The sequence below is a fragment of the Dermacentor silvarum genome, chromosome 3 (assembly GCF_013339745.2).
Source record: "Dermacentor silvarum isolate Dsil-2018 chromosome 3, BIME_Dsil_1.4, whole genome shotgun sequence".
Taxonomy (NCBI): domain Eukaryota; kingdom Metazoa; phylum Arthropoda; class Arachnida; order Ixodida; family Ixodidae; genus Dermacentor; species Dermacentor silvarum.
This window is the reverse complement of record NC_051156.1, coordinates 169,777,637-169,805,598: the sequence shown is the minus strand read 5'-3', so window position 1 is coordinate 169,805,598 and position 27,962 is coordinate 169,777,637. Positions and strand designations below refer to the sequence as shown.

Here is a 27,962-nt window from a genome sequence, read left to right as displayed (position 1 = left end):
ATGGCGAGCTGCAGGACGAAGATCACACGCCCTCGAACGACGCAGCTTTATAGATAACAGCGAGTGCTTTTCTTTTTTTCTGGGAACCCTTGGAAGCTCGGAAAGAACAATTGAGAGTTGAAACGATGATAGCTACTTTTTTGACCTTAATTTTTGCGCTGGCCTATCAGTAGTGATATGTATGCATATATATATATATATATATATATATATATATATATATTACGCAAGTATCACACTGTGCACGCTGAAGGGGAAAGCTGCGACTTAGGCAGTCCCTGATATCGCACCAGTCGGCAATTGCATTGGATCTGGGAGCGGCAGCTCTGCAGGAAACAGTGCCCACAACGCAAAGGTAGTTGAAGGTATGTACTTTAAGTTGTTTTCGTTCAAGCCATTTGCCTTTATTCAGAAATGTATTAAAACCAAAGCAGTATACATTGTTCAGACACCAGGGAGAACACTCTTATCGCGCGATATAACCTTTATAAGTATAAACATTTTTTTAAACGCAATTAGCATTCGTTGCCTACTTCAGCTGTCTTGATTCTATCTATCTATCTACCTATCTATATCTATCCTCTTACGCCAATCCAGTGGCCCAAGTTGTCTAGCAGCTTGGACCACTAGGTGCGTAATCTCACTCTCGTCATGTCGTCGTCGTCACTCGTTTTAGGCCGACCCAGTGACCCAAGTTGTATAATAGCTGGGGCCACAAGTTATGTGCTTGTGGTTTTGATGCCGTCGTGGTCATTACATCGTCGTCATATTCCAGCTTAGTCATCCGACTTTCGTCATGTCGTCGTCGTCACGCTGCAGTCTTCGTTATACCGTCGATCATTATTTAAGTAATCGGTTAATTTTCGCCACGCTATCGTCGTCGTCAAACTGCCTTTGTCGTTCCATCGACGTCGTTCGTAATTCGTCCTTCGATTGTCGTCACTGCGTCAGCGTCATACAGTTATCATGACGCCATGCTCATCGGCGACCTCGGCAAGCGAGTGTTATAGCAAAGGGGGACGATACCAGAGGATGTCGCATAAAGCCGAAGCAACAGAATTCTCAGAATGACATTTACATATGTCAAATAAACGTTATTTCGGAAATACAGTGTGTCGACTACATGCTCCAATGCTAATCGCATTACTTTCGACAGTCATCGGGAGATTAGTTCTGCCGTAATTTTAATGCGTTAGCATTATTAAGGTACTTCACACACTTGAGGTAGGCCAACCAACCATCTATCTATATATGTTTGTATATGACCATTTTCCCGCCTACCTGGGTCCGTGGGTAGTCCGAGATCGAATGGCTTGCACATCGGGCTGCTGTGCTAAGGCAACAGAGTTCAAAACCAGCCGTCGGATCAACTTGGGTCACTGAGAATGTGGCAGTGTGTAAATAGTATGCGCCGCTCTTCAACGAACCTCATTCACTACGACACGGCTAACCGTAGATGGGGGACTGGGTAGGTATGCCACGCTGTTCGATGAAAATCTTTGACGCCGACTTGAAGCAACCTGTTATGTGATACTCGGTCAGTGGCAGCGCTCTTCAACGAACGTCTTTGACGCCAACTTGGGTAATGGGTATGTGCCACTGGAAATGTCCCGCTCTACAGTGATGAAAAAAAAATTCCCCAAATTTCTCCCATGCTGATCAGAATTCCAAACAACGTCACAAAGGGTCCTCAAGGGCAGCAGCCCTATAGGCTTTATAGCAGGCTGCGCCACAAATGCACTGGGTATGTGCCACTCTTCATTGAACCTCTCGCCATCTTGGGTCACCGAGTAAGTGCCACTGAGTGTGCGGTAAGCGAGGAAACGATTCTAGTCTCGGAGGCCACGCTTGGACTTCTAGGCAGCGCCACTAGATGGCAGAGCGTGTCCAGAAAGAAGCGCGAGAGAGGAGCCGTTGGTTCCGCATGACGCGTTTCCCAGCGTTCGCACGCACCGGCGCGCCGTGCGTTTCGGAGGCCACCCGCAGGCTTCGCGGCTGCGTCGCTAGGTGGCGCCGAGTGTCCTTAAGGGAGCGCGAAAGAGGAATCCCCCCGGCAGTACACGCCTGGTACACGACTCGTTTCGACGGTGGCAACACGTTGTGTCGCTATACTGATATTCAATGCTAAAACGCATTACCGTCGACGGCCATCGCGAGATGGGTTCTGCCGAATTGGTTTACGTTTAAGTACAACAGTGGTGCTGGTTTTCATGTCCTGCGACGCTAGGCAACGTCGTGTATTAGGACGAACGGACGGTTACGTATAAACGTGTATTGTGAATTTTCCTTCCCACCTTTACGCATGACCGATAATACTTAAAACGTCAATGACAACAAATATATATTGCTGTTATCTGGGATAGCAGCAAAGCTTCTGTCTTTTACTTCCAAAAATGAATACTTTTTATAAAGGTTACAGTGATAAGAGTTGCAGAGCCCGAATTCGCTCCACTGTTCTACAGATGGCGCTGTAGGTATATAGGAGACGTCCTTTTTCAATTGCGTTCTTAAAAATTCCTACATGATATGTTCTGCGCAATTCGCACCATTCGATTCACCGTTGCGCTGTCTGTCAAAAGAAGTTCCGAAAATTGCTTAGTGCCTGCAAAATCTGACAGAGCGCTTCTTCGTCGGCGTATATGCTTTTTAACCTTTCTTTTTTTTTTTAGCTAGTGCAAGCTGTTCAACGACGTCGCTGACGTCTAAACACTTTGTCAGGTCGGTACACGTCAGTGCTTCGCTTCTATCTGAGCTTACGAAGCAAAGGTTCATGAAAGGAAAAATGCCACCCACCTAGCACTAGCACGTAGCTACGAGGGAAACCTATAGCGGTTTCTCAGTAAAAGAGCTCCGCAGTTGAAGAAAAGTTCGTCCTGGTCCTGGGATCGAAACCGAGACCAACATCTCCAACATCTTTCATAAATATTTCTCAATCTTACGGGCTTCCGTAGAAATGATTCGCCATATACAGTGTTCCCGTGTTTCCAGTTGCTGAATACAGTTGAAACTCGATTTAACGACCGGATGCATGACCACGCTCTAATTATTTCGTTAAATCGGGAAGTTCGTAAAAACGAGAAGGGAATTTTTCGGTCCTTCCAAATCCAAAATTGTAACGTAGCGACGCCCAAAAGCTACCGCGGCATTGTATTTGCCCCTAACCCACACCTGCGCGTGTGAAAAGTCCGCTAGGACGTCCCGAATTGCTTGTGCGGTGTGCGATGCAGGCCAGGTAGACGGTAACGTGAAGCTATTGGCAGGCTCCCGATATGCAAAGACGCTGGCTCAAAGACCGTGACTATAGGGCGCCGAGATGTTTTAGCTCGATAGCGTCAGAGCGCATGCTCGAAGAAAAACCTGTCTGTGTGAAAATTAGAAAGAAATCACCGCTTTCTTAATTCAATTATTTCATTAAAAAACTTCGTTAAATCGGGTTTGGTTGCCATTAGCTTCGTTAATTTGGGTTGATGACAACATTGAGCCCTATGGGTACCTGCCAGGGAATGAAAATTTCTTCGTTAGATCGGGAACGTCATAAAATCGGGTTTCGTTAGATCGAGTTTCAACTGTAATTCGGCCTAACTCTGCAATCTCCTGGCTTGCTGGTTAGCTGAGATGATGGAGCGACCGCCCCCACAAAGACGTTCGTCCCAGGTTCGATCTCTGTGACCACGATGACTTTTTATTCAACTGCGAAGCTTTTCAATTTTTTTTTCTCAAAAATCAGTGCGGGTTTCCTTTCTGGCTACGGGCTATGGTAAGATAACAGTTTTTCCTTTCGTGAATATATTCTTCCCCCTTGCAGGCTTCCGCGTAACTGATTTGCGAAAGCGAAGGTATGTTCCAAAATATAGGACTGGCCAGGTCAAATTGTGCCAGCAAAGCGGACGGCAGTCTCAAAACTGACCCGAATAAGTGGCGCAGTTGGTACGAGCGGACGCATTATTTCATAAAATGTTTTAGCCACTCGTTCGCACGTGACATGCGATATCTGTACATCACATTCAAAACCCTTTACGAGATATTGTAGAACGTTTCAAAAGTATGGAAAGTGGTCAAAACAAGGTCGACATCGTTTATTTCAATTCTACAGCTATGGCAATGCGTAGGCGATTCGTGCAGAGGGGAATCTTGCCTGCATATATGATCGCCGGTATCTCTTCCCTGGCAATTGCAAAGGGCAACGTACGACTTGTGACATCTTCATTAAAGCTTAACAACTTCGCGCCGAGGTATACATACGAGTACAACTGCATTTTGCGTGACACGTCATGTATGCTTTGCAGCATTTTTTTTTTTTTTTGCTCTTCCTTAAAGGTATCGTTAGCAAAAGCACCATCCCGACTAGTCATCCTCAGATCAAAAAAGTTTATTTTTTTTACTGACGGAAGACATTAATGCAGACAGCAGCGGCGTTTATAATGGCACGAACTGCCCTCATGAATTGTAGCAGTAGATAATGAGCTTGCACATGAAAAGGTCGCCCATAACATATATCGCACGACGTTTGCGGGAACTAAGTGTTGTGGCTCCACCACTGCAGTTCTTGCTGTGGATTGGTATTAACATGCCATGCAAACCACTTATCCGTCATGAATTAAATGAAGTTTCGACAATGTTCGCAGCAAGCACTTAAGAAAAGAAAAGAACGATTATGTTCACGTATGAGCTGTCAATCATTCCCCGCCAGAGAGAGAGCGCGCGCGTGCGTGTCAAGCATCCGAGTTTCACTTGAATTATCGGGGTCGTATTGAAGAGAAAGTAGGAGATGTCGGCCGGGATAGCATATCTACGTACCTCTTGCCACGGTAAGGAAAAAATTGGAGAGACAATTAGGAACGAAAGAGGTACAGATGGCAGGTGACAATGAACCAAGGTGTCGAACCGAAACTTTTTTCGTTCCTGCTTTCGTTCCGGTTCAGCTCCGGAGCGAAAATATAATGGTTGAAACCGATTCAAACCAGTTAAAGTTTATTTGCGTAATCGATAAATTATTGCAGGAAAACAGCACAAATTTATTTTGAAAAGGAATCTCGGCGCTGCACAGAAAGAGTACGTGTGTTGCTTAGGTTACACTTAGTATAGTTAAGAAATATTTAAACAGACCTAGCGGCAATGCTGGAATCTATGGAAAGCGAAGCTTTAGTTAGAGAGAGCGAGCGAGAGGAGAACTTATTGAGGGTGCCTGCACCTCTTCTCTACAGAAAAAAATAATGTAAACATTTTAAAAATACGGGAACTAGACTCGTAATCGCAAACACCTCTTACGCTAGAATTGCTCGTACAATAAAATTCCAACCAATCCAAATGCTGGCCATATTAGCGTATAGGCAGCCCACCAATAGCAAAGTGCACTCAAGAACGAAAAGCTTTGTGAATTCGGCACCCGAATCCTATTCGGCAGGGAAACTGACGAGTGGTCAAAGTTTGCTTAAGGAGAATAAGAACGCGCCCGGCTCCGAGACCTGTGAGGCTGGCGCACTCTCTTTTTCCAAAGGAACCTTCTTCTCATAGCGGACCAGACACATCTACAAATCGCTGCTTGAGGTGCAACGTCGGAAAGCTATCCGATATGTCTTCCCCCTCGTTTGAGAGTGCACAGCCTTCACCCAGCACCAACCCAAGATTATAAAAAGCCAAATCGCAGCGCTCCATCGCGCAAGTTTTCGGCGACGAATGAGGTCAAGAGGGAAGCCACAGCACAGAAAGGGCATCCTGCATAGTCGTAGAATGTCTCTAGCTGCGGGACCTTCTTAGTGCGCGCAATTTTAACTTGCCCCTGCGCTACTTCCCCTTCTCTCTCGCATTTTTTCCCCCAGAGCCTTACCACAAGAAACAGCCCGGGATATATAGTAGGACATGTCAGGTGCTATATGTGTCACTTCTACTGCACATAAATTTTAGCTGGTTCGATTAAGAGCAGCCACGCATCTTGGAAGCCGTTCTTTATTTCAACGGTCATATAAGCGTCTCCTACTAAAAGAAAACTATTTAACGGTCATTAATTTCCAGCTCTTACGAGTGCATCATTAACATTGCCCCCACGTTGAAAACCGTACTTATGGTGCTGCTACTTCCAAGAGCATGGGGAGACGGTGTGTATTTGCAAATGAGGACGCATACTTGAGCCACAAGTGAAGGCAATGAATGGATGAAAAGCTCCAGAAAAGGCGACCAGCCTGAACCGAAAATCGATATTTTTTTTTCTTTCGGTTTCACTCCGTAGTCAAAAAAAAAAATCGTAACGTTCTGGTTCAGGTCCGGTTCAAGCAAAAATAAAGTTTCTTTTCGGTTTTTGGTCTGTTCCGGTTCGACCCACTGCAATGAACTATAGACCCTGCAATACACGGTATAGATGCACTACGCACAGGAGTAATGTGTCTGCACAAAACGTCCTCGCGCGAACACATTTCGCTCAGTCTTCGCACCACACATGTTCTAAAGGCGAGCCTCTAATCCTTTTTCACATACAAAGTTCCACTGGAGTTTTATGGCGCGTTGGGCCCAGACAACCTGTCTCCACGCGTCCAAGGTCTGTTCCGAAAAGGGGGCGGGATTCCAGGAGGTCAACAGTAAACGTGTGTGCCCTTCGCCGATCCTCACATCGAGGGCGCAGGCAAAAGTTGCAGAGTCACTTAAGTCTCCTTACATAGGTGCATTGAATATCGACGTCCATGTCACGTGACATTGTCACGTGACATCATCACTTAGTTATGCGACCTTGCAGCTTAAGGTTATTGCTTGGTGACGTGATTATGTCACATGACGTGATCACTTGGTCATGTGCTCGAATTGGCGAAAGTCAGTTTTGAGGGTAGCTACCGAAATTTTCCGGTTGGACCAAGTCAATTGCGGGAGTGGCCCCGGTCGGTTTCAATTGACATTGAAAAGTGACGTCATCACTTGGTGACGTGGGCTTTAGTACCATCGGATGTTAACGCCGGACGAACGCCTGGTTTTCCGCTTCATGGGGCATATAATACTTTCAAATTAAAACGCGTGGCGTGTTGTCTCTAGCGTGTGACAGACGCGGCAGTCACAGTTCCGTTCCCGCCCGGTCTTGTGGAGGTTTCGACGAGCGTACGCAGCACCGAGCAGTAATGGATGAAGTAGTGTTTCCTGGCCTCTCCGCGGTCGAAGTGGAAGCCGGAAGCGCCGTCAGGTCTATGGAGGTGCTGTTGCCGATGGTCGGCGTGATCCAACTGTCGTCCTACGGAGACGTTGATGGAGTTAGAGAGCAAGGCGTTGACGTCATACCGTGCGAAGGTAATAGTCATTGCCGAATAGCTGGTAATGAGCAGGCGGACGCAGAGGCAAAATGACACACTCTGATGGCGAGCTTATGACAATTAACCGGCGGATACAATCGTAGAGGCGTTCATTCAAGCCAGAGCTGGCACTAAGGACACTGCGCCCCACCGCATTCTTCCTCTATAGATCAGACCCTACATTTATCAGTATATTTCTTTACTTATTTTTGTTTTGAGTTCATACGTTTGCACGCCCTCCCTCCCTTTCTAATAGGTGGCTACGAGGCCGCATTGGAAATGCGCGCGTCTGTCTGACTGGTGCGTGACCATGGCAGTCCTAGACGATACGGCGGGCTGCTGGTCTGATGACTTCTGGGCAATCGGGACAGCGGGTAGAAAAGCTGACCACCGCAAAAGTCCCCTACTGCAAAGCACGTAATAATAATAATAATAATAATAATAATAATAATAATAATAATAATAATAATAATAATAATAATAATAATAATAGTCGTCATCATCAACCTGTTTCTATGTCTACTGCAGGACGAAGGGCTCCCCCAGCGATTTCCAATTACCCCTGCCTTACGCTATAGCTGATTCAAACATACACCTGCAAATTTCCTCATTTCATCACCCAGCGTATCGCACGTATCCGTGCGCATCTCCGTGAAGCGCAAGCGTATCCCTGTGCCACTCCCTCTGCACGGAGGACGGCGTGAAGACGCATTGTTGCAATACGAGGCTTTTGTGATAGCTTGACTATACTTTTGCGTATAGCTTGACTGTCTTTACATAGACAAATAGCTGGTGAAATAGTGGGTCCTTTGGCTGAATGATCGAACCTGAGGAGCCGGAACTTAGCCTCAGTCTACAATGCAAGAGCTGGATGCGAAAACTAGATAAGTAAGCGGGGCGAGGCAAGGCGTCGTTCAGAAACGTCACTCGATTTATTGCATCATATATGTATTTAGCTTGTAGAACTCGGCTTAAGCGCGTGGCGCTTCTTCGTTATTCGGTCGAATACAGAGAAAGAGGACGAAAGGCGCCCCTGGCCCCGCTTGCGCCTGGCGTGGGTATAGGCTTTCAAAAAGTTAACCATGTACATATGGCGCTTAGTGATGAAGGCTTCTGACAATATATTTGCATACAGACGTCTCACAGGTTGCTCTGCCGCTCATAGATCGTTGTGACTATAGTTGATTATAATGTCTCTGAAACAATCAACGATCTTTTTAGTCAGGAAGTGTGCATCGAAGCCCCATCGACTGTTTATGTATATGGACTGCCAACCAATAACGCAACACGCGTCGATCCTGCCTCTTTCTTGTCAACGCGTGATTAAAGGCCTTCGGGTCGAATTGGCAGCGGATGCACACGCTGAGCTCGCAGTAGTGGCCCCTGCCGACACGTCGTTCAGGAAAGTATGAACAAAAAGTATCGCCTCCTCGCGCGGCAGACAGTTGACTGTGTATGTGAGTTTCCTTCGCATGCCACACAGGTCAGCGGAGGACGTCAGTGAACTTTGGGTGATTGCTGCAGCGATCCCTGTCGGGGGCAGGCCTATAACAGTAGGCTCTCTCGTTCAGAAGGTCGGCGTCGAACGCTCCGACAACGTCGTGTAGAAGCGAACGAGGTGCGACGCGCAGCTCTGCCGAACCACGTTTCGCGAGCCATCGACCCGAGCATATAAATAACGCGAGCCCGAATAATTGTGAGTATCCTACGCACAGCGAATGCTCATCAATGCTTTTCTAACGAATTCGTCGAATTGAGGCAAGCCAGGGCTCGTATTCACAAATGGCACTTACGCTAGAATTTTTTTTTGTAAGAAAATATGAGTGTATAGAATTCGTGGCATTGAAGAGGCATACCTATAAGAAGCTATACCTAACAGGCTGGATACAGTGCAGAATGCTACACAAGATAAGCTCGAAACTGGCAACAATAAAGTATAGGATCCCTATTGCTCACTGCGAATATTAAGGACATAGTTAACATTCCGATATCATCTTATATGATGATCATATAAATGTCCTTTTCTTTCTGACTCTGACCTAAAAAAAACTATAGAAGAGAACGCAAATGCGCTATTTAAAAAGTTCGGGTGGCGGGTTGCGGTTAATCACCTTAAACCGAATATTTAAAAAAACTGTTTTATACTTTTCCAAGCTAAAAATAAAGCAACAAGCCACAATGTCAAGTATATTTTGATGATTAAAAAATACACGCAAGAATGTCTGTAAGTTTCTGGGCGTGAATTTACGCAGCGATCTGGACTGGAGTGACCCCGTCATTTAAGGTAAACTGAAAATTTCCCAATCGATGGGTGTCATTAATCGGACAAGCAACTTCCTTCCATACAACGTCAGGAAGCAATTATGCTTCACACTGGCTCACTCACATTTTACGTATTGCAACTTATTGTGCGGGTACGTGCAATAAGACGGTTAAGCATGAATTAACAGCTATTCAAGAGAAGGCATTCAAAAAATCCTTCCTGAAATGTCATGGGTGCTATATAGAAACTTATATGTTGTTAGTGTGATGCCGCTTTCCTGGATGCTACAATCTCAACGTGGCAGTCTCCGTTTATCCCTCTATAAAGTAAGATCTGTAAAGTAAGAACCAGGAACCTCAGTCGCAGCACACAATATGACTTAGGCACAGGGCTGAGCAAAGATACATTGCAGTTGTTATGATATGATACAATATACTCGGGCAACAAGTATTTGATACACAGATACAAAATACTACCGCAATTATTGTTTCCGACACGATACTTTCCATTTGTATGTTAATATACTTCGATACATTGGCAAATCTCTCATTATAGATAAATATAATGCAGCAGCAAATGCGTATGCACAAAAATGTTTGCTTTGAAATTTCTTAACTCCGACCAACCTTGTTTCATTTGATCGAAATGTCTGTTAGAATCTCAAAATTTTTATATTTCTAGTTCAAAGTATAATAATGTCATTCCAAAACAATTCATTTGGGTTGCTTTAGCTGCTTAACGTGAAAGCTCTTTATACGCTGTGCTGTCAGCGTTATTTGCCTGTCGCTTCTGTAATTGATGGAGTAGGTGCTCTGCTTGCCGACAAGCTAGCGGGTCGCGATCTAATTACTAGAACGTCAATAAGAAGCCTCTTCACGATGGCGCCAAATATCGCTGTGGAGTTTTATCTTGTCCGTAAAAACAAAAAATCAAGAAAGCTAAAGGTCGGTTCGCGCGCTTGTTTTTGTCGAGACGGCGCGAGCGCCACCACGTGACTCTGATCCACCAATAGCGACGCGCTGACCTCATCGCCTCCCCTCACTGGAATTTCGGTGCCTTTAGTTTCACGCAGGTGGCGTAGTGGCAGCAGTATTGACTTGAGAAGAGGAGTTCAGCCAAGGTTTATTGTTTTACGCGGTGATGTTGCGATAGCAGTATCTTGTATCTTAAGATACACTATACATTCTTTCATGTATCGGAAATGCAGATACGGATACACATCTTGCTAGACGTATCATGATACAGATACAAGATACCCAAAGAGTATTTAAGGTAGTATCTAAGATACATGTATCTTCGACACTGTCCAGCTCTGCTTAGGTATACGACCTCACTTTTCTTGGCTCGATCTTGGAACGAGCTGTGACACTCAATTAACGAATAGTCTGGTACTTATTTATTTTTTTATTAATTCATGTACCCTAAGGGCATTACATAGGGGGGTTGGGGCATGGTATTATAATATAGAGTTGGGCTACGTTCACAAACCAAAAATAAAAAGCACAAGTTAACGTGTAACGTGAACATGAAAATACAATATAATGCAATATGTAATACCAAAAACAATGCATATGTTAGTACAAGTGTTACAAGGAGATGGTGCGACATGATATTATACACGTTATAAAAACAAGGCAGTAAATAGTGCATCTCTTATGAAACTTGGAACAAACAAACAAAAAAACAATTATTACAACTCTACGTTGAACAGGTGCTTGAATGTATTGACAAATGAGTCGTGATCGCGCACATTTACAACATCGCTTGCCAGTTTGTTCCAGTAGTGATAATATGCAATACATATTCCCGTTTAGTGTTATGCGCAAGAGTGGAGCTCCGTTTTTCACCTCAAAAGAGAAAGCCAGATTGTTTTTATTGCGATAGCAATCATATACGGATTCTCGAAACGCACTCGCGCCGCCGTCGCCGTGCTGTCACAGTATCGACGGCGCATGCGCAGCGCGCGCGCGTGGATAATTAGGAGACTTTCAGAGAACCAAGAGACGGGCTCAGTGCGTTCGGCTGAATAAACGGAACATTTCTGTACATTCCATCGATTAACTCAGCACATGGTTTATTTGATCACTTGAATTGTTGTGTTGTGTGTCGAACCGCCAACTACTTTTCGATCCATGACCGGGGTGAAGGCCTCGTCAGAAGGAGCGCTTTGCCTGTCTCCTTTTGCCACACCTCGTTGGCATGTTCCGCTGCCCTATATATACATGCCTGAATAAAATCGAAGTCACAGATTTAGAGATCGCATTGCCACATGTAATGCCTCTCATTTAGCCTGCATATATACCCTTTGGCACAGTGTAGAATGTGTGATAGGCATGCCGAAACAATGCGAGGCTCTTGGTCGTTCTTGCTGGAATTTGTTGTTTATGTTCGCGGTGCGCGTGCGTATAATTCAAGAACCACAGCCAGGCTGGATATCAATATTGGACGCTGGTACATCGCTTGGCTGCGTTTTCAGTGCATGTTTTAGAGTTACCTTCGCATCTCGTAATGATCTTCTGATATATTTATAGTTTTTCTTTCCTTTTTTACTGTATTGTTATTTACTTCCGTGCTATAAGTGAAAAAAAAGAGGGCTATCCATGAAGCAATTTGTGGAGTGCTAATTTACGAAAGCGAAGGTCTCAGCTTCGATATTCGCGGCCTCAGCGCCATCGTTCCGCCATGATTTTGAACAATTCATTTTACTTAACACGTGACGGCATGGTGGCTATCATCATTTGGGGAGGGGGGGGGGGGGGGGCTATGACCCATGTACGACAACACCACGACTGCGGCTGCCACGTATACTGGTAATAGCTATCCCTGCAGGAGTATACGGTATGTGCAAAGACATTAAGGTGCATATCTCATTTTTTACAAATGACAGGAAATGCCGGCTATTGGCCTTACGAGAAGGTCTAAGTAGCGGGGACGGCGAATATCGTGACATTTGATTTCAAGTTCAACCTCCGCACATACCGCTACCTTTGTACTTCTTCCTCTGGGTCTGTTGTATTTACCTTGTCTGTTGCTCTGTTCATTATAAGGATGATGTCGTCGACGATAAATCATTACTTACGATCTAATAGGGCAACGAATTGTTATTTTGCCGTTGTCTCTCTCGGTTGGTGCAAAACAGTCTTAAGAGCATTTGTGTTAGGTCTGACGATCAACTTCGTTTACGCTCTTTCAAAAATTTCTCATTGCGAGATTCGTGAGACAAGCTATAAGAAGACTGCGAAGCGGATTGGGTATTGAATGCGAACGAGCGACGTTCTATAGTTGTAATAAAGAGAGGGAATTACATTTATGAGAATGGTAAACTTGGCAAGATGGCACTGGTTCGTAATTAACAAAAGCGCAATAATCAAGCGCGAGGACGCAAGGAGAATAACAGCTAGGGACAGCGCCTTGTTCCTGCCTTCTTCCCCGTCCCTGTTAATTGCATTGTGGCTAAGAAAAATTACTTCATTCATTGATTCATTCGACGATTAATTAATTCATTACCCATTGCAACAGCTAAATAGCTGGAGACGCCGTATGCTACGGATTAATTTTGCCCTGTTGGAGTTCTTTAAAGTGCATCAGAGGCATGTGCGCTTCACGGGCGTCTTTTTACCTTTTGGGGCATTGGAATCCTCCAATTAGAACCCGTGACCATGGTGCACAGCAGTGGATCCAGCGGTGGCCAGGAGGCGCAACGGCTGTGTCAGCGTGTGATTACGAAATTATGACACCTTCCGGTAGTGATTTTTCACAGAGATAACGTAACATCGTACCCGCCGCTCAGCGATTATAGCGTGCTGCTGATGAGCGCAAGCTTGCCATGGGTTCGGTCCCAGGTCACGGCCTGCGGTCGCGTTCCAACGGGGCAGCATGAAAAAAAAAAAAAAAACTTTTGGTAAGTGTCACAGAACCCAAGGTGGTCAAAATTAATCTGGATGGCTCCAGTGCTTCTTTGGAACATCCAAATCCCCACGAATAAATCAATCAATAAATCAAATACAGAATTTTTAACGAGAAAGAACATGCGCTTGCATGCTTATAACGTACTCGCATCAACGCTTTTGCCTTTGCCAAATGCGTTCAGCAAGACCCGGTCTATGGCCGAGCGCGTACTCCCGTGTACCCATTCAGGTCAAAAGCTGAAGGCGCCAGTATGCCTCAAAATGAGAGCGAAATGTGCCAGCAGAAATCGCAGCTTGTCTTATTGAAAGCTGTTTCCCCCTCTTGCTAAGAGAGAGAAAGAAAGGAAAAGAAAGACAAGAAGGTTAGCCAGTGTAAATACCGGCTGGCTACACTGTGCTGAGGAAAGGGGTAAAGGCAATAAAAGGTGATAGAAGAAACAAAATTAAAAAAGGTGAAGTAAGAAAAATTCGCACAATAACGCAACCCTAGCGCTACAACGTTCAAAGTCGGTCGTACAATTCACAGGCCCTTAAGTACTTCAGCAGAGCCCTTAAGGCCTTGAGTGCCGAAACCCGTCTGGACCAGTGTCCTAGAACATTTTCCTCTGTGAAGGGCAGTTTTTCAAGCCCAGTCGCGAGCACTTTTCTTGACACATTTTAGCGGGGACAGTGACAGGGGATGTGCTTGATTGTCTCCTCACAGCCACAGTTGTCGCAAGTAGGGCTGTCAACCATTGCAATGCGGAAGGAATAGGCGTCCGTGAATGCCACGCCGAGCGACAGGCGGCACAGAAGTGTTGCTTCCGCTCGTGGTAACCCTGGTGGAAGACGGAGTTGCAGACGTCGAGCCAATCTGTGGAGGCGTGCGTTGCCGAATTCACTGGTGTTCCACAGAGTCTGCATAAGCTCGCGTGCGAGGGAGCGAAGCTTTGTGGCTGCGTCCGTTCGCGACAGTGGTATCGATAAATAGGGGCACCATCGTGGGCCGATCGGGCAGCGTCATCCGCATTGGGATTTCCCGAAATTCCGCAGTGACCACAGTGACTGGTATATGATGTTGTGCCCCTTGTCGGTTGCGTGATGGTGAAGTACTAACTTTTGCGTTAAGGTATATATAGGGTTATGGCGCTGCTGTTGGCAAGCAAAATTTCAGTGCTGGTTGCTCATGTATCCAGCGAGCCAACGCGGCGGGTTCATATCTTTACCTATGTTCTATACACAGTGCTCCCTATTTTTCTATCACTTTACCTCCCCCTCCCCTCTCTCCACACCGTAGGGTAGCAAACCGTAGCTTCCCCTCTGGTTAACCTCCCTGTCTTTCCCTTTTATTCTGTCTCCACACGTACACACTGCGATCGTTTTCTTTTTGTTTATTTCCTGTTACTTCCGTATAGTGCGTGTATAGCGGAGGATTTGCACCATCAGCATGGCCACCAGTGTTCCCGTCGTGGGCTACACCAGCGCCAGGGGCCTGGCCCAGAGCGTGCGCAACCTGCTGGTGTACAAGGGCGTGCACTTCGAGGACAAGCGCTACGAGTTCGGGCCGGCGCCGGCGTACGAGAAGCTCGGCTGGGACACCGACAGGGCCTCGCTGGGGCTGAGCTTTCCCAACCTACCCTACTACATCGACGGGGACGTGCGACTCACGCAGACCGTCGCCATTCTCCGCTACCTCGGCAAGAAGCACGGTCTCGACGCCAGGTCAGTCGATCAAGGTGCCTCGATTGCACGTGGTATTCACCCTGTAAAAACGCATAGGGTGTCTGTTTCCTTTTTTGGAGGGGGGGGGGGGGGCTGCACCAAAATTTTGAAAATGACCTGTTGCTGCAGATTATTGGAGTCGGCTGCCGCATGCTTTCTTGGTTATCCGACTACAAAACTCGCCGGTCGTTTTTTGTGCAAAGATAAGATGGCCCCACAGCTGAACATTACACATACTGCGGCGTGCCCCAGGGCAAAGTATCGAGTCCCACATTGTTCAATGTGATAATCATTGGACTAGCTGAAGTTTTACCTAAAACAATCTGTCTTTCGATATACGCAGATGACATCTGCCTTTGGACTTTTGCGGTTACCCGCCTTCAAGTGCACGCGCGATTAAGTGCACGCGCGATTAAGTGCACGCGCGATTAAGTGCACGCGCGATTGCAGCGGGCAACAAACTTGACATCAGAATACCTTCAAGCACAAGGCTTGACTGCATCAACCGAGAAATGTACATTGATTGCATTCACACGTAAACCTATGACGCCATACCCAGTCTCTATTAATGGACTATGGCGTCATAAGTTTACGTGTAAATGCAATAATTGCACACACACACACACACACACACACACACACACACACACACACACACACACACACTCACGCACGCACGCATATATATATATATATATATATATATATATATATATATATATATCGCCTATGGAAAGACCCATTGATTTTTGGGTGTAATAATCGACCGAAATATTTCCTTGAGTCCTCATTGCACGTACCTGAAGAAAGACCTGGCGTCTGTCGCCCAGGTACTGAGATTCATGCGCGGGAAAACATGAGGCACATCTGTACGCTCCATGCTTCAGTTGTACAGAGCTCTATTTCTAGGACATCTAGGCTACAGCCTTCCAGTGTAGTCCAATACGTGCAAGTGAAATGTTCACTCATTGGAGAGCTTACAGGGCCAAGCGTCGCGCACGTGTTTAGAACTTCCTCGCTGCGCGTCAACACGTGCAAAAATCGTCCTCGCCAAAGATCATCCCATCCAAACATGCGTTGCAGTGGAATTTCTCTGGGCGCATATCCGTCATCTTTCCCGGTTCCCCGATCATCACTTGGCGTTCTTGCCCTCGCAGAGACCTCGTGCCACGTTTTCTGAAGTTAACATCAGCAATCCAGATTGTCTTCCATCGGGATACACCTCAGCAGCAAGGTCTTCGTTACTCTTGTGGTGTCTCCAACAGCCTCAAGTGCGTCTGAGCATTGTGGGTGTAAAGAAGAAGGCCAATCACCCAAAAATAGCTCTGAAACAGCTGACGCTGATATTAATGAATGAGACATACGGGGATCAAATACACATATGGTTCGCTCTCATCTATCAGGTGCCGTTGTCATTCCAGCTACCAAAACTACAATCAAATTCAAACTGTCACACGTGACAACATCAGCGGCGGCAGAGCTCGCTGCCATGCATGTTGCTGCAAAATACCTCCTGCAAGAGACACCTCAGAAATGGTCATCTTTTGCGATTCTAAAGCAGCCCTTCAGAGTCCGGTTTTTGCCCTTTATCACAGAACGCATGAGCAGCTGGCATATGAGATAACAGAGGAACACCATCAAGCTATCTCTAAATGGCATGAAATTATATTTCAGCGGGTATACCTGGACATACCAGCATTGCTGCTAATGACCTCGCCGATGAAGCCGCCCGGTCTGGAAGCCTGACCAGTTCCAATTCCCTTGTCCAGGACCGACGCTGCAAGAAAGCTTCATACCGTGCCTAACGCTATGACACACAAATATTGGCCTTCTCCCAACCTCCCGAAGTGTCACCTTCGTAGACTCGATCCATTCCTAAAACTAGTGCCATCAAAAGTTTCCCGCTCTGAGGCGACAGTATTTTGCCGCCTCTGGCTCGGAGTGGCATGTACAAAGGCCTACTTGTTCCGCATTGAAATGGGGGATACGCCCATGTGCGACTCTTTTGCGATGGAACATTTCTTATGTTCAAACGATTGAACGCGTCTTATGTCTCTGTCCCCAGTACGACGTCTAGCTATGAAGCCCTCCGGACAGCTGTGAACCGACTGGACACTAGACCATTTTCGGAAATGAAGATCCTTGGACCATGGCCGTACACTCGATGGCACAAAAGGCCACGAAAGCGTCGTTGCAGTACCTCAAGTCGATAGGTCTCGGTAACCGCCTGTAGACTAGGTGCAAATTTTCAAATGTGTGCGAAACTGCGCTCTCTCTATCTCCTCTCTCTCTCTTGTCATCCCTAAACCCGCTTCCCCCAGTGCAGGGTAGCAAACCGGACGTGCGTCTGGTTAACCTTCCTGCCTTTCCTCTCTTCTCTTTCTCTCTCTCTCGCTCCCCCTCTCCCTCTGTGGCAGATAACACAATTCCAACCCTTCAACTTAATTACTCGTTGAGGCGGGTATTACTACGAGGAGAAATCAAATGCGTAATCAGGTAATTAAGAATACTTCACTAATTAAGTTTTTATGAAATATTTTACGGCACATAATGCAATCTGCGAACTTTAGCTAGTGAGGTTGCAAGGCATATCGATTTGGCACAAATTCTGAGGATGGCACAGTTTTCGAGATATGCGCTGTCGAACTTGCCGAATGAACATTGTTGTTCCACTTACTTCATTTAATTGAAAACGCGGTTTTATTCACTGAAGCACATAAGTAACTGAAACGCCACTGTATTTCGTCGGACACGTTGAAACTTATTTTTCTCGAAACTGGTGCCATTTTGAGAATTCATTCTATGTCGATGCACCTTGCGAACTCGCCGGCTACAATTCGTAAATTTCAATATGTGCCGTAAAATATTTAATTAGAAAGGCAAGTAGTGCAATTATGTTCGTTATACAATTAGGCGTTTTGATTTCTCCTAGAAGTAATGTTCGCCTCACCGAGTAATCCAGTTCATCGATTAAAACTGGCCTACATGCCACGGCTGAAATTTCAAAATTACACACACACACACACACACACACACACACACACACACACACACACACACACACACACACACACACACACACACACACACACACACACACACACACACACACGCACACACACACACACACACGCACACGCACACGCACACGCACACACGTGGACTGCGATAGCTCGCAACAGCACGGCTATATTTAACTTGTTCTTCATTCCCTTTTATTTTTGGTTAAATATGCTCTCCAATTAATGATACCAGATTACTGGGCAATCTCTCCGAATGGGTTGCGCCAATACCCACGAAAGGATCCCCTCTACATTACGTTATACTCTGCACTGCCCTGCTCAACTCTACCCTAATTTACTTAACATTATCCTGCTCGGTTCTATACTCCACGTGTGCTTCCAATCGCACGTATGCGTTTAATCTCCGAAACCAAGAAATGCAGAGCAGAATTGAACTGCTCATTTCCACTCGTAAAGGAAAATAATTCTGCGCGTCCTGTTTGTTTGGATGTTTGTCTGGATAACGTTCGAATAGCCCACCGCGTGGCCCCATGCACGGCATAGACACAGAGCGTTCTGTGCGGTCAATACCTATATGTCACAGATAAGTGTTGCGTTTTAGGAACTCAACATCAATAATACCCCACCACGGGTAAGTGTTACGTTTTATGGATTTAACATCAACATTATAGAGACATTAGCATCAGATCGGCAACTATATACTGGTATACGCATTTTATCCATGCAAACAACGTTGTTTTATCTCGCGCTCCTTATAAAATGGGAGAGCTGACGCTGCAGCACCTGATCAAAAAAAAAAGTACCCACAATGCGTAACGCAGGTTAATATGCGCTTTTTTAGAAAGCTGGCAGAAGTGACGATCCAAATATTTCGCGTTTCCTGTACTATAGGCGCACATACTGTCGCGCGAATGCTGCGCCAAGCTTTAACCTGTGCAGAAAACTCGCAAGGCTTCGCCATTAATACCAGCTGGTGCTCTAAAAGTCACGCCATGCGTGATGCCGATGCAGAGTTCAAAATATGAGCATATGCATACGTGCTAACAGATTGGATACAGCGCTGACTCACGACCATTTGATTTATTCTCGATTTAACAAACGCGACTGTATTATACATTCCTTGTTTCCACTCCATAGACGTATTCCTATCTGTCTTTCTAACGGCAATATAATTGCTCATTACAGGCGCGCACATGTACGCGGTAAGCGTCTTATTCCCAGCAGGCACATTAGTACGTCTATCGGTCGGTTTCTGCAAGTGTTAATGGTATACAAAACATCACAAAAGACAAACACAGCGGAGGAAAGAGAAAGCGCGTAGCGCTGATTCACGGCTGCTGAATTTCCTCGAAAGGGCACGGATGTTTGGCTGCTTGCGAATACATGTTGTATACATACAGGGTGTTTTTTCTTTCTTACTTTGTATTCTCGGTGTACTTGGTACATTTAGCTGTAAAATAAACATTTTCGGGGGGTACTTATATGTTTCGTCTTTAAAAGGCTTATAAAGCATTTTCTCCAGTACCATCGACGCTAACGTGTGCAACAAACTGCCTGTCCTCCTTATGAACCAATGATTAATTAATATGCCGCAGGACCGACAAGGAGGCCGCGGAGCTGTGGCTTCTGGAGCAGCAGTCCAACGACCTGCTCTGGGCTCTCGTGGTGACCGCCATGAACCCGAACGCGACCGAGGCCCGCAAGACCCAGGAGCAGAGGCTGGCCGACTCGCTGCCCCGCTGGCAGGAGCTACTGAGGAAGCGCCGCTGGGCCATCGGGGACACGCTCACCTACGTGGACTTCCTGCTCTACGAGGCGCTCGACTGGAACCGCCAGTTCGCGCCGGACGCGTTCGCCAACCGCCCCGAGCTGCTCAACTACCTGCAGCGCTTCGAGCAGCTGCCCAAGCTGAAGGAGTACTTCGCCTCTGACAAGTACGTCAAGTGGCCCATCATGGCGCCCTACATGTTTTGGGGACACAAATAAAGATAACTCCAGCGGATCACCCGCGTACGAAATGCTGAGTTTCGAGTGTTTCTTATTTAAGACAGCTGCGGCCCCACCTGCCCCGACTGCGAGCAACTGGTATATACGACCCAGCGCCAAACACCTGATGCGGGAATGTCCTGCACACGAAGCGATGCGGAGAAAGATCCTCCACCAAGAACAGCTGCCGAGCTGCGAGGAGTGGATCTGACCGGTGGGCGGCCTAGAGGGCCGTCGCGTAGCCCTATAGAATCTCGACTGACTTTTGCCAAGGAATCCGGGCTATTACGCTGGCTGTAGATCCTGCTCCCCACAGCGCGACTCCCGCTGCCAACACGCTTTCCTCTCTTTCCCATTCCTCGTATTAGGCCAAGGAGCCAGCGCATTAAAAAAACATTCACACGATCAATCAATCAATCAATCAACCAATAAAAGCAGTCATTGAGCCCCAAAATGCGATGACTGGGACATGCCCAAGATATGTCGCAGTTTCGCCCGAAAGGCGAAGCATCAATTGCGATAGCAAATTAGTAGAGAGCTATTCGGAGTAGGGACAGTAGTTTTATCGGCTGCATAAACTTGGACACATTCGCTTACTAACTGAATTACCAAGCGTGGTGTCAGCGCGCGCAAGCAAACATGAATAGATCACACTGGATGACCGCAGACAACGACTGTCAAAACGCTGGCAGCAAGCGCAGCCGCCACAGCGGGCGAAGGTTCGTGCGGTCTATCGCTTCAACGGAAACTGAGCGGCGAATGCACATCGCATACAAAAGTCAGCGCCGTGTGGAGATAAGAGACGGTGCGGGCGACCGCCACAGCCGGGCAAAGTACAAGCGCGGTTGTTGGCAGAGTAGGAGCTGCCCCCCCCCCCCCCTCCCTCCCGCGCTAACTTCCCGCTTTCTTGATTTCGCGTGGGAGATTGAGTGGCCATTTCCCCTTGCGCCCGGTTGCAAGATAGTCTAAGTCATCGACAGAATTGCGAATATGTAGGACACAAAGGTATGCGATACAAATGGGCTCGTATACCCCTAAAATATCCTAACGCTGAAATATTTGTAAAAATGGCTGGCAACCAATCGTCACAGCGGATCTATTATTAACGAAGGCGGCCATGCATGTAGCCAATAAAAAGCAGCACTTACGAAAAGAAGGCTTTGTACATTCGACCACCGATCTTTACATCGACTATGACTCTTCTTTCATTCCATGTGCTTTCAGCGGCGGGACGTCCTTGGGTCTTGATGACATGCTGCCTGTTGCCAGAGGTTGACAAAACTCAGTAAATTGTCATTCACGTGTTAGTGAGTTTTGAGCATCAGCTGATGCAAGGCAGGGAGGTGGAGGGGTGACCGCACGATTTACTGACGTAGCCGACGCTTTAGCTACAAAAAAAAAAAGGAATCCGTAATGCTTGACAGATATACCTTTCTTTTAGCTGTGTTTGGTTGTTCTCTAAGCATGAACCGTTCTCTTCGATCGATCATATGTTTCGACTTTTCAACCTTGAGCATCATTCACCTACGTTTTCCGTGTAATCATTATTTCTTGCACAAACAATCATAGTACTAAATATTTATTTTTGCAAGCTTCCACTCCGGGCAATTGTATTAAATTGAAGAAGAAAAAAATGCTTCAACATCTCCGAGGAGATGCTTAATTGGCTGCAAGTGTTTCTATGTGTGTGAAGCATAGTCAGTAGTTTCTATTCGTCGAGTTGAGAAAGCGTTATGCCTCCATCACAATTTCTCTCGTCTTTATAGCAGTACCGCGTTTTTTACGACTTGTTTCCGCGTCGCTCTACTAACCTTCCACCCATTCCTGACGCCCGTAAGTCACCCATCCGCTCATTCGGTTATTGGTGTTTAAATGTTGGGCTCACATTGTTTCCTGTGCCACCTAGGGTGCCTCCATGCCAAACGGCGCCGCTGTTATCGAGGCATTCTAGGGCCACCAGAGTCAGTCGTCGCCCTAGTGGACAGTGATGTTAATTTCCACCAGGCACGTCATCATGACTACAACAATGACCTTGCGGATTACAATGCTCACTCTTTCGCGCCACCTGCGACCTCTCCTCTTTCTCTTCCCTCTGGCCTCCGCTCTGTCCTCCTTACCCGAAAATGTATCCTCTGGAGGGACGCGCATGCCCTAGCTCATACACCCGCTTGTCTGCTTCCTTCACCACAGTCTTTCTCAGGTGGACAACGTCTATTTCCGGAGACTTCGGGGTGGCCCTTACACCAGGCATACCATAGAGTCAACTAATATGAAGACAACGCGTCCAGTGTAGGAAAGTGCTTCGCTCCTGCGTCTGCAGCGGATACCCGTCATCTACTCTGAACGTGCCCTGGAACAAAGATACTTCGCGAAAGTTACTTAGGGATGGGAAGTTAAAAAGTGACGAACCTGACCACTATGAACGATGGCTCATGGACAATACATTTCGTAAGTCGCTGTCGCAGTATTTGCATGAAACGAGCTTCTACTCTTACATCATACATCATGCCGAGTGGCAACCCAAGCGAATAAGAAAGAAAAAGAAGTTGTCGCCCTTTGACTTCTTGACGGCATAGCCTTCATACCTTCTCATTACGTGTGAAAACCGTCTTCGATCTTCTCTCTTGAACTTGTTCTGCATAACGTCCACGACTTTGACCGTTCCCTCTGGCATAGCCTTTCGTATAACTTTCTTTGTCACTCCGTAGATTCACAACAGCATATAATCTCCAGCCACTTTCGTATCACGAAGATTAGAATTCGTCACTCGAATTGCTTCGGTTACATACACCAGTTGCTTTCACATTACAACATACATACATTACTGTACTACATTACTGTACTGCATTACTGTGTACATTACTGGCAACATTACAGCGATTTTTTCTGTTTCGCTCCATTTGTCCTGGTTCATGCGCTGTTACTCTGTTTAGCAACAGGTACCAACCAACCAAAATTAGCACTCTCTTACTTGATTATATCGCTGCACTGTGAGAAAGCACACACATCCATAATTTGACATGCTTTTCTTTCTTTGATCACGTTTTTTTTTTTTTTTTTCATTTCCCTCCCGTAAGCCGAAAGGCTCAACTTACGCGTAAGCTGCATTCGGGCGCTCCTTCGAGACACCCAAATGGGGTAAGGTATTCTGTAGCCATGCAGCATGACCTGTCGAAACAGCAGCCGCATCCATGAGTTGCGCTAGCGCCAAACAGACACATCACAGTCTGTACTGTTCCTCACTAACTCCATGCAGTGTTCAATAGGTCACGGGTTCGAGTCAACCAGTTAGGGACAAGAACTGGATGAGTGTCCCGGAGAAAATACGGAGGGTTGCTCTTTGTACGCCGTTAATCCATCCGTGATCCAGCTGGCGTTGCGCACGTTGGGATTAGAAACAGTCAGATGACGAGCCCTCCTTCTATAGTTATCATTCCAGGTTGGCTGACGAGACTGATGTAGTCTTTGCTGCACTGCACGCAGTTGTTGAGACGGAGCCTCCCACCGCTGATCCCTATATCATTATCATTCCGTGAAAAAAAAAATACCGCATATCCACGGGGTGAATGATGATGAGTGGGCGAAGCTCCGGAGGGAATCATCGGTAAACCGTGAATCTTCCGTGTAATTCGCCCAGTCTCGCCGCACTAAATCGAACGATTGACTTCCACCAATGACACGCGCCATAGATGACGTCATTCCTATTTTATAACAGCGCCCTTCATTATAATTGCACCATCTGCCGCTTAAGGGGACGCTAGCACAAACGCGTTAGAAACGTGCAGTACTCTCTAGTAAGGGGGAGAGGCCACAGCGTCTTACGCAGCCGTTTACACATGCCGGAACGTGCACCGCGATTGCCGACGCCATCACATGACTGCTGAGAGAGTATAACCCCCGTATTCATAAACGCTCCTCGACTTGAACTTGACTTGCCACCGCCTTCAACGCGTTTCGAACGCGCTGCCGAAGGCGGTGGCAAGTGAAGTTCAAGTCGAGGAGCGTTTATGAATACGTACGGGGGGGGGGGGGGGGGGGGGGGGTAAGGCGAAGAGGCCACAGCGTCTTACACCAGCTTCTTGCACGGGCCGTAACGCGCTAGCACAAACGCGTTAGAAACGCGCAGTCTTTCGTTAATGTTGGGTATTTCTTGCCATCTAGGTGCGTGTGTCCATGTGCGCTTCGTGGCGTAGTGCATATACCAGCCAACGTTAAAACTTTTTTCTTCAAGCTTCACACGGGAACTTTGCCGGTTAAAACGTGGTTAGAAGAAAAGGGCATTTATGTGCCTTGGGGTAGCAGATGCTTTCTGTGCAACAAAGCTGAAACTATTGAACATGTTTTTATTGACTGTAATAATGCTATATTCTTTTGGGATATATTACAGAGAACTTTAAAGATAGACCTACCCCTAAATCCACATGGCATTCGTTTTCTGCCGCCTGAACGCGATTGTGAACAGATGGACGTTATCTTCTTACTCGGGCTGCATGCAGTCTGGCGTTCTCTGTTGGCATATAGACACTGTGATGTTAAAGGCCGATCTGTGCATGATTATTTTGTTGAAATGGTTGTGAAAGTACGTGATGTGTACAAAACGACTGACTGTCATGAAGATGTGATATCAATGTGGGATGCTTTAACACTTATAAAACGAGTGTGATCTGACAAACTCCTGTTCAGGCTTGTAGCCAAGCTGGAAATAAAGAAAAAAAAAAAAAAAAAAAAAGCTTCGTGGCGTAGTGGTTAGCGCCACGCGTTCAGAAGCGAGGGGTCCCTGGTTCGATTCCGCTACGGCCACAACTCTCGGAATTTTTTTTTCTCATAAAAGTAGACGTGGCTACCTACTACGACGACTACTACTACAGAGGAGGGACAGACCCACACCCTAAGGAGCTTCGCCCCTACAAAGTTATGTTGTATGACTGAGGACTAGGCAATGTTTGTAGCTAGGCGGTACGCGAATGAATTCAACAACAGTAGCAACACGGCTCCCTCAAAGTCTATGCGGCCACTCTAGGAGATTGCCAGGTGGAAAAAAAGTTGTCGCAGTTTCACCTGAAAGACGAAGCATCAATTGCGATAGCAAATTTGTAGAGAGCTATACGGAGTAATGATAGTAGCTTTATCAGCTGTATAAACTTGTACATGCAGCAGCACCGGCCACACGCAGAACTTGTCGACGCCGTCGGCGTTTCGCCCGCGTTCGCACAAAATGCGTGCGGCGTTGGTGATGATAAGTGGTTCTTGAGGGAAAGGGAAAGGTTGACGCTATCTTCTGCAGCCCTTGAGGGAGGAGGAGGTGTTTATTATACATAAGGAAGAGACGCTTAATTCTGCAGCCCATAAGGGAGCACGGCGCAGCGTCGTAGGGGATAGGGGGAGTAGGAGGTAAAGAAAAAGAGAAGAGAGATAGTTCAGGGGGCTCGTCCGCACATGGGTAGGCAGCAGAGGCGGCAGGGACCGGCAAGGGCAGGTACGCTCAGCGGTATGCTGCTATCCCACTCGCCTCCACGAACTCCACGAGGCTGTGTAGTGCGGGGAGATGGTAGCGGGATGGGAACAGCAGGTTGGTCAGTGAGTCAGCAGGAAGTCCCTGCAGTCTATAGGCTCGGGTGACCTTCGAACGTTCATGTGCTAGGGCTGGACAGGCGCAGAGGAGGTGTTCGAGTGTCTCGGGGTCACCGCATCGTTGGCACGAGGGGGAGGCGGTGCGGCTTTTGGCATGAAGCCTGGCTGCTGTCCATATGCAGCCAGTCCGGAGTCGCAGCAGGGTGGCTCTGTCTCGCCTGGTGAGGCCAGACTCGGGGAGCAGCTTAGGTCCCTTGCCATTTGCCACCCTCGGGTCGGGGTGGATCGCCAGTAGAAGCTGCTTCAGTCGTGGCCTCGAGTAGTCTGAAGCCGCCACTGATCGAGTGAATGTGACTCCTGGGTGGTGGGCAGCTTTAGCGAGGGTGTCCGCCTCCTCGTTACCAGCTATGCCCACATGGGAGGGCAGCCAGTGAAAGGAGACGGACACTCCGGAGGAGGCGAGCGCCGAGAACTTCGCGGTCAAGAGGGACCCCGTCAGTCCAGCTCGATGGCAGTTGGAAAGGGACTGCAGCGCCGGTTTGCTGTCGCATAGCACAGCAACCGGCCGTGCAGGAGGGTCCTCAGCCAGGAGGTCAGCCGCCAGGTGAAGCCCCGCCAGCTCCGCCGCTGTCGAACTCGCTGGGAACGGCAGACGGCATTGCCTGCTGATGGCTCTGGCAGGGATGACGCACGCCGCTGCTGCTGACCCATCCGGCATCACAGAACCGTCGGTGAACACCTGCAGCCGACCCTCCAGTTCCTGGAGTTTGCAGCCTTGAGGGAGCACGGCTCAGCGCCAAGTTGGTGACTGTTGCCGGAGCCTCTGATATAAATAGGCACTTGGTGCCGCAGCTAAACGTCCCCTCCCTTCCCCCCCCCCCCCCCCCCCCCCACGGCCTTTCGTGCGTCAGAAGAAGGGGCGTTTGCTCTACATATATGGTGATTGTAAAGGAGGAAAGAGACGCCTACTTCTGCAGCCCTTAAGCGATCACGGCGCAGAACGCGCGTTTGTTCTCCGCCGTGGGTTCACTCCCCGTGAAAGCACGCGTCCCTCGCGCCCTTTCACTCGCACATACAGCGTTCGGCGGCGCGCGGCGACGATTTCATCTCCATTGACGTCATAAGGAACCTCACGGCAACGGCGACGACGACGGCGACGCCGACAGCAGAAATCTGCTTTGGAGTGTCCATATAATTGCTATCGCAATAAAAAGAAAAACAGTTGAAGGGACGCAAAGTGCGTAGTGGTAAGGCAAGCTACAAAGCAAGGCGTCAGCGTTATTCTAAGAAATCGATGAGGGGAGCATGGCGGCAACAGATCGAGCTGCAGCTGTGCGACATCGTAAAAGAAGAAGCGACTGTTCGGTGGATTCGAAGCGGACTCCGAGATGGAGAAGCGATGTTTGCAGAACGCGTCAGGAGAAGCTGTGTACAGCGAGGTCTTCTCGTGTTTCACGCTATTAGCACAGTGTGCTGGGAGTTTAGCCGGTTGCCAGTAGATTAATTCGCAAAGATGCAGGAAGACAGCGTATAGTGTTTCTTTATTGCGTGTTTATTGGTCTTTTTGTTTGTTTCTTTATACATTTAATTTTATTTTCCTAATCTTAACACTGTACTGTCAATATCCCCATTCATATCGGTGAATAAATGCCCGTGTTTGGAATTAAGGCTCAATTCCACATCTGGACTCGCCAGCTCTCACAGCCATTTTCACGATCATCCACAACCCAACACGCCACCGCCACCACCAGCGGATTTTCACAACCATGCAGAGAGAAGCACTGAGACCTTTAATCACCGACGCTCTTCGCCGTTCGCTATGCAGTGCATGGAACGACGTTCTCGTCGCAAGTGCCAATGCGAGCGGCGGAAGACGTACCTCGCTTAATTATTCGCTCCTCAAACACGGCTATACAGGTACAGGGATTGGCCAGGAAGCCGGTGGTTAAAGGTGCGAGAGATAAATAAGAAAGTACAAATAAAAGTGGAACGATGCCTCAGAACCGTTACAAGCCACCGAAGAAACGTGGGAGGCAATGTTAACGGCACAGAGCCTGGAGGATGAGCGAAGTCTGGTGGACCGCCGGGCCCAGGCTGCGGCATTAGCCAACGGCTTTCTGGACTGAGAGAGCAGCCCACCTAGGGCGAAGAAAGAACACTTTCTCGCTGTTTCTAACAATAAACGTTCATTCCTCCTCCTCTACACAAACGATCTTAAAACAGAGTTATGGAGAGAGTGACA

At 47.4% G+C, this 27,962-nt stretch overlaps 1 protein-coding gene across 2 annotated transcripts; it reads left to right on the top strand.

Moving 5' to 3' along the window:
* Positions 1 to 214: 214 nt before the first annotated feature.
* On the top strand, positions 215 to 20,181 carry LOC119446066 (glutathione S-transferase Mu 2). Of its 2 annotated transcripts, none has more exons than XM_037710398.2 (3): positions 215 to 365; positions 14,834 to 15,140; positions 19,759 to 20,181. In XM_037710398.2, exons 2-3 carry the CDS (start codon positions 14,866 to 14,868, stop codon positions 20,147 to 20,149), a joined length of 666 nt encoding a protein of 221 aa, XP_037566326.1. In that variant the 5' UTR covers positions 215 to 365; positions 14,834 to 14,865; the 3' UTR covers positions 20,150 to 20,181. The 2 variants fall into 2 exon arrangements, with proteins under 2 accessions (XP_037566326.1, XP_037566325.1); XM_037710397.2 differs by lacking the exon at positions 215 to 365 and adding an exon at positions 8,806 to 8,964.
* The last annotated feature ends 7,781 nt before the right edge of the window (positions 20,182 to 27,962 follow it).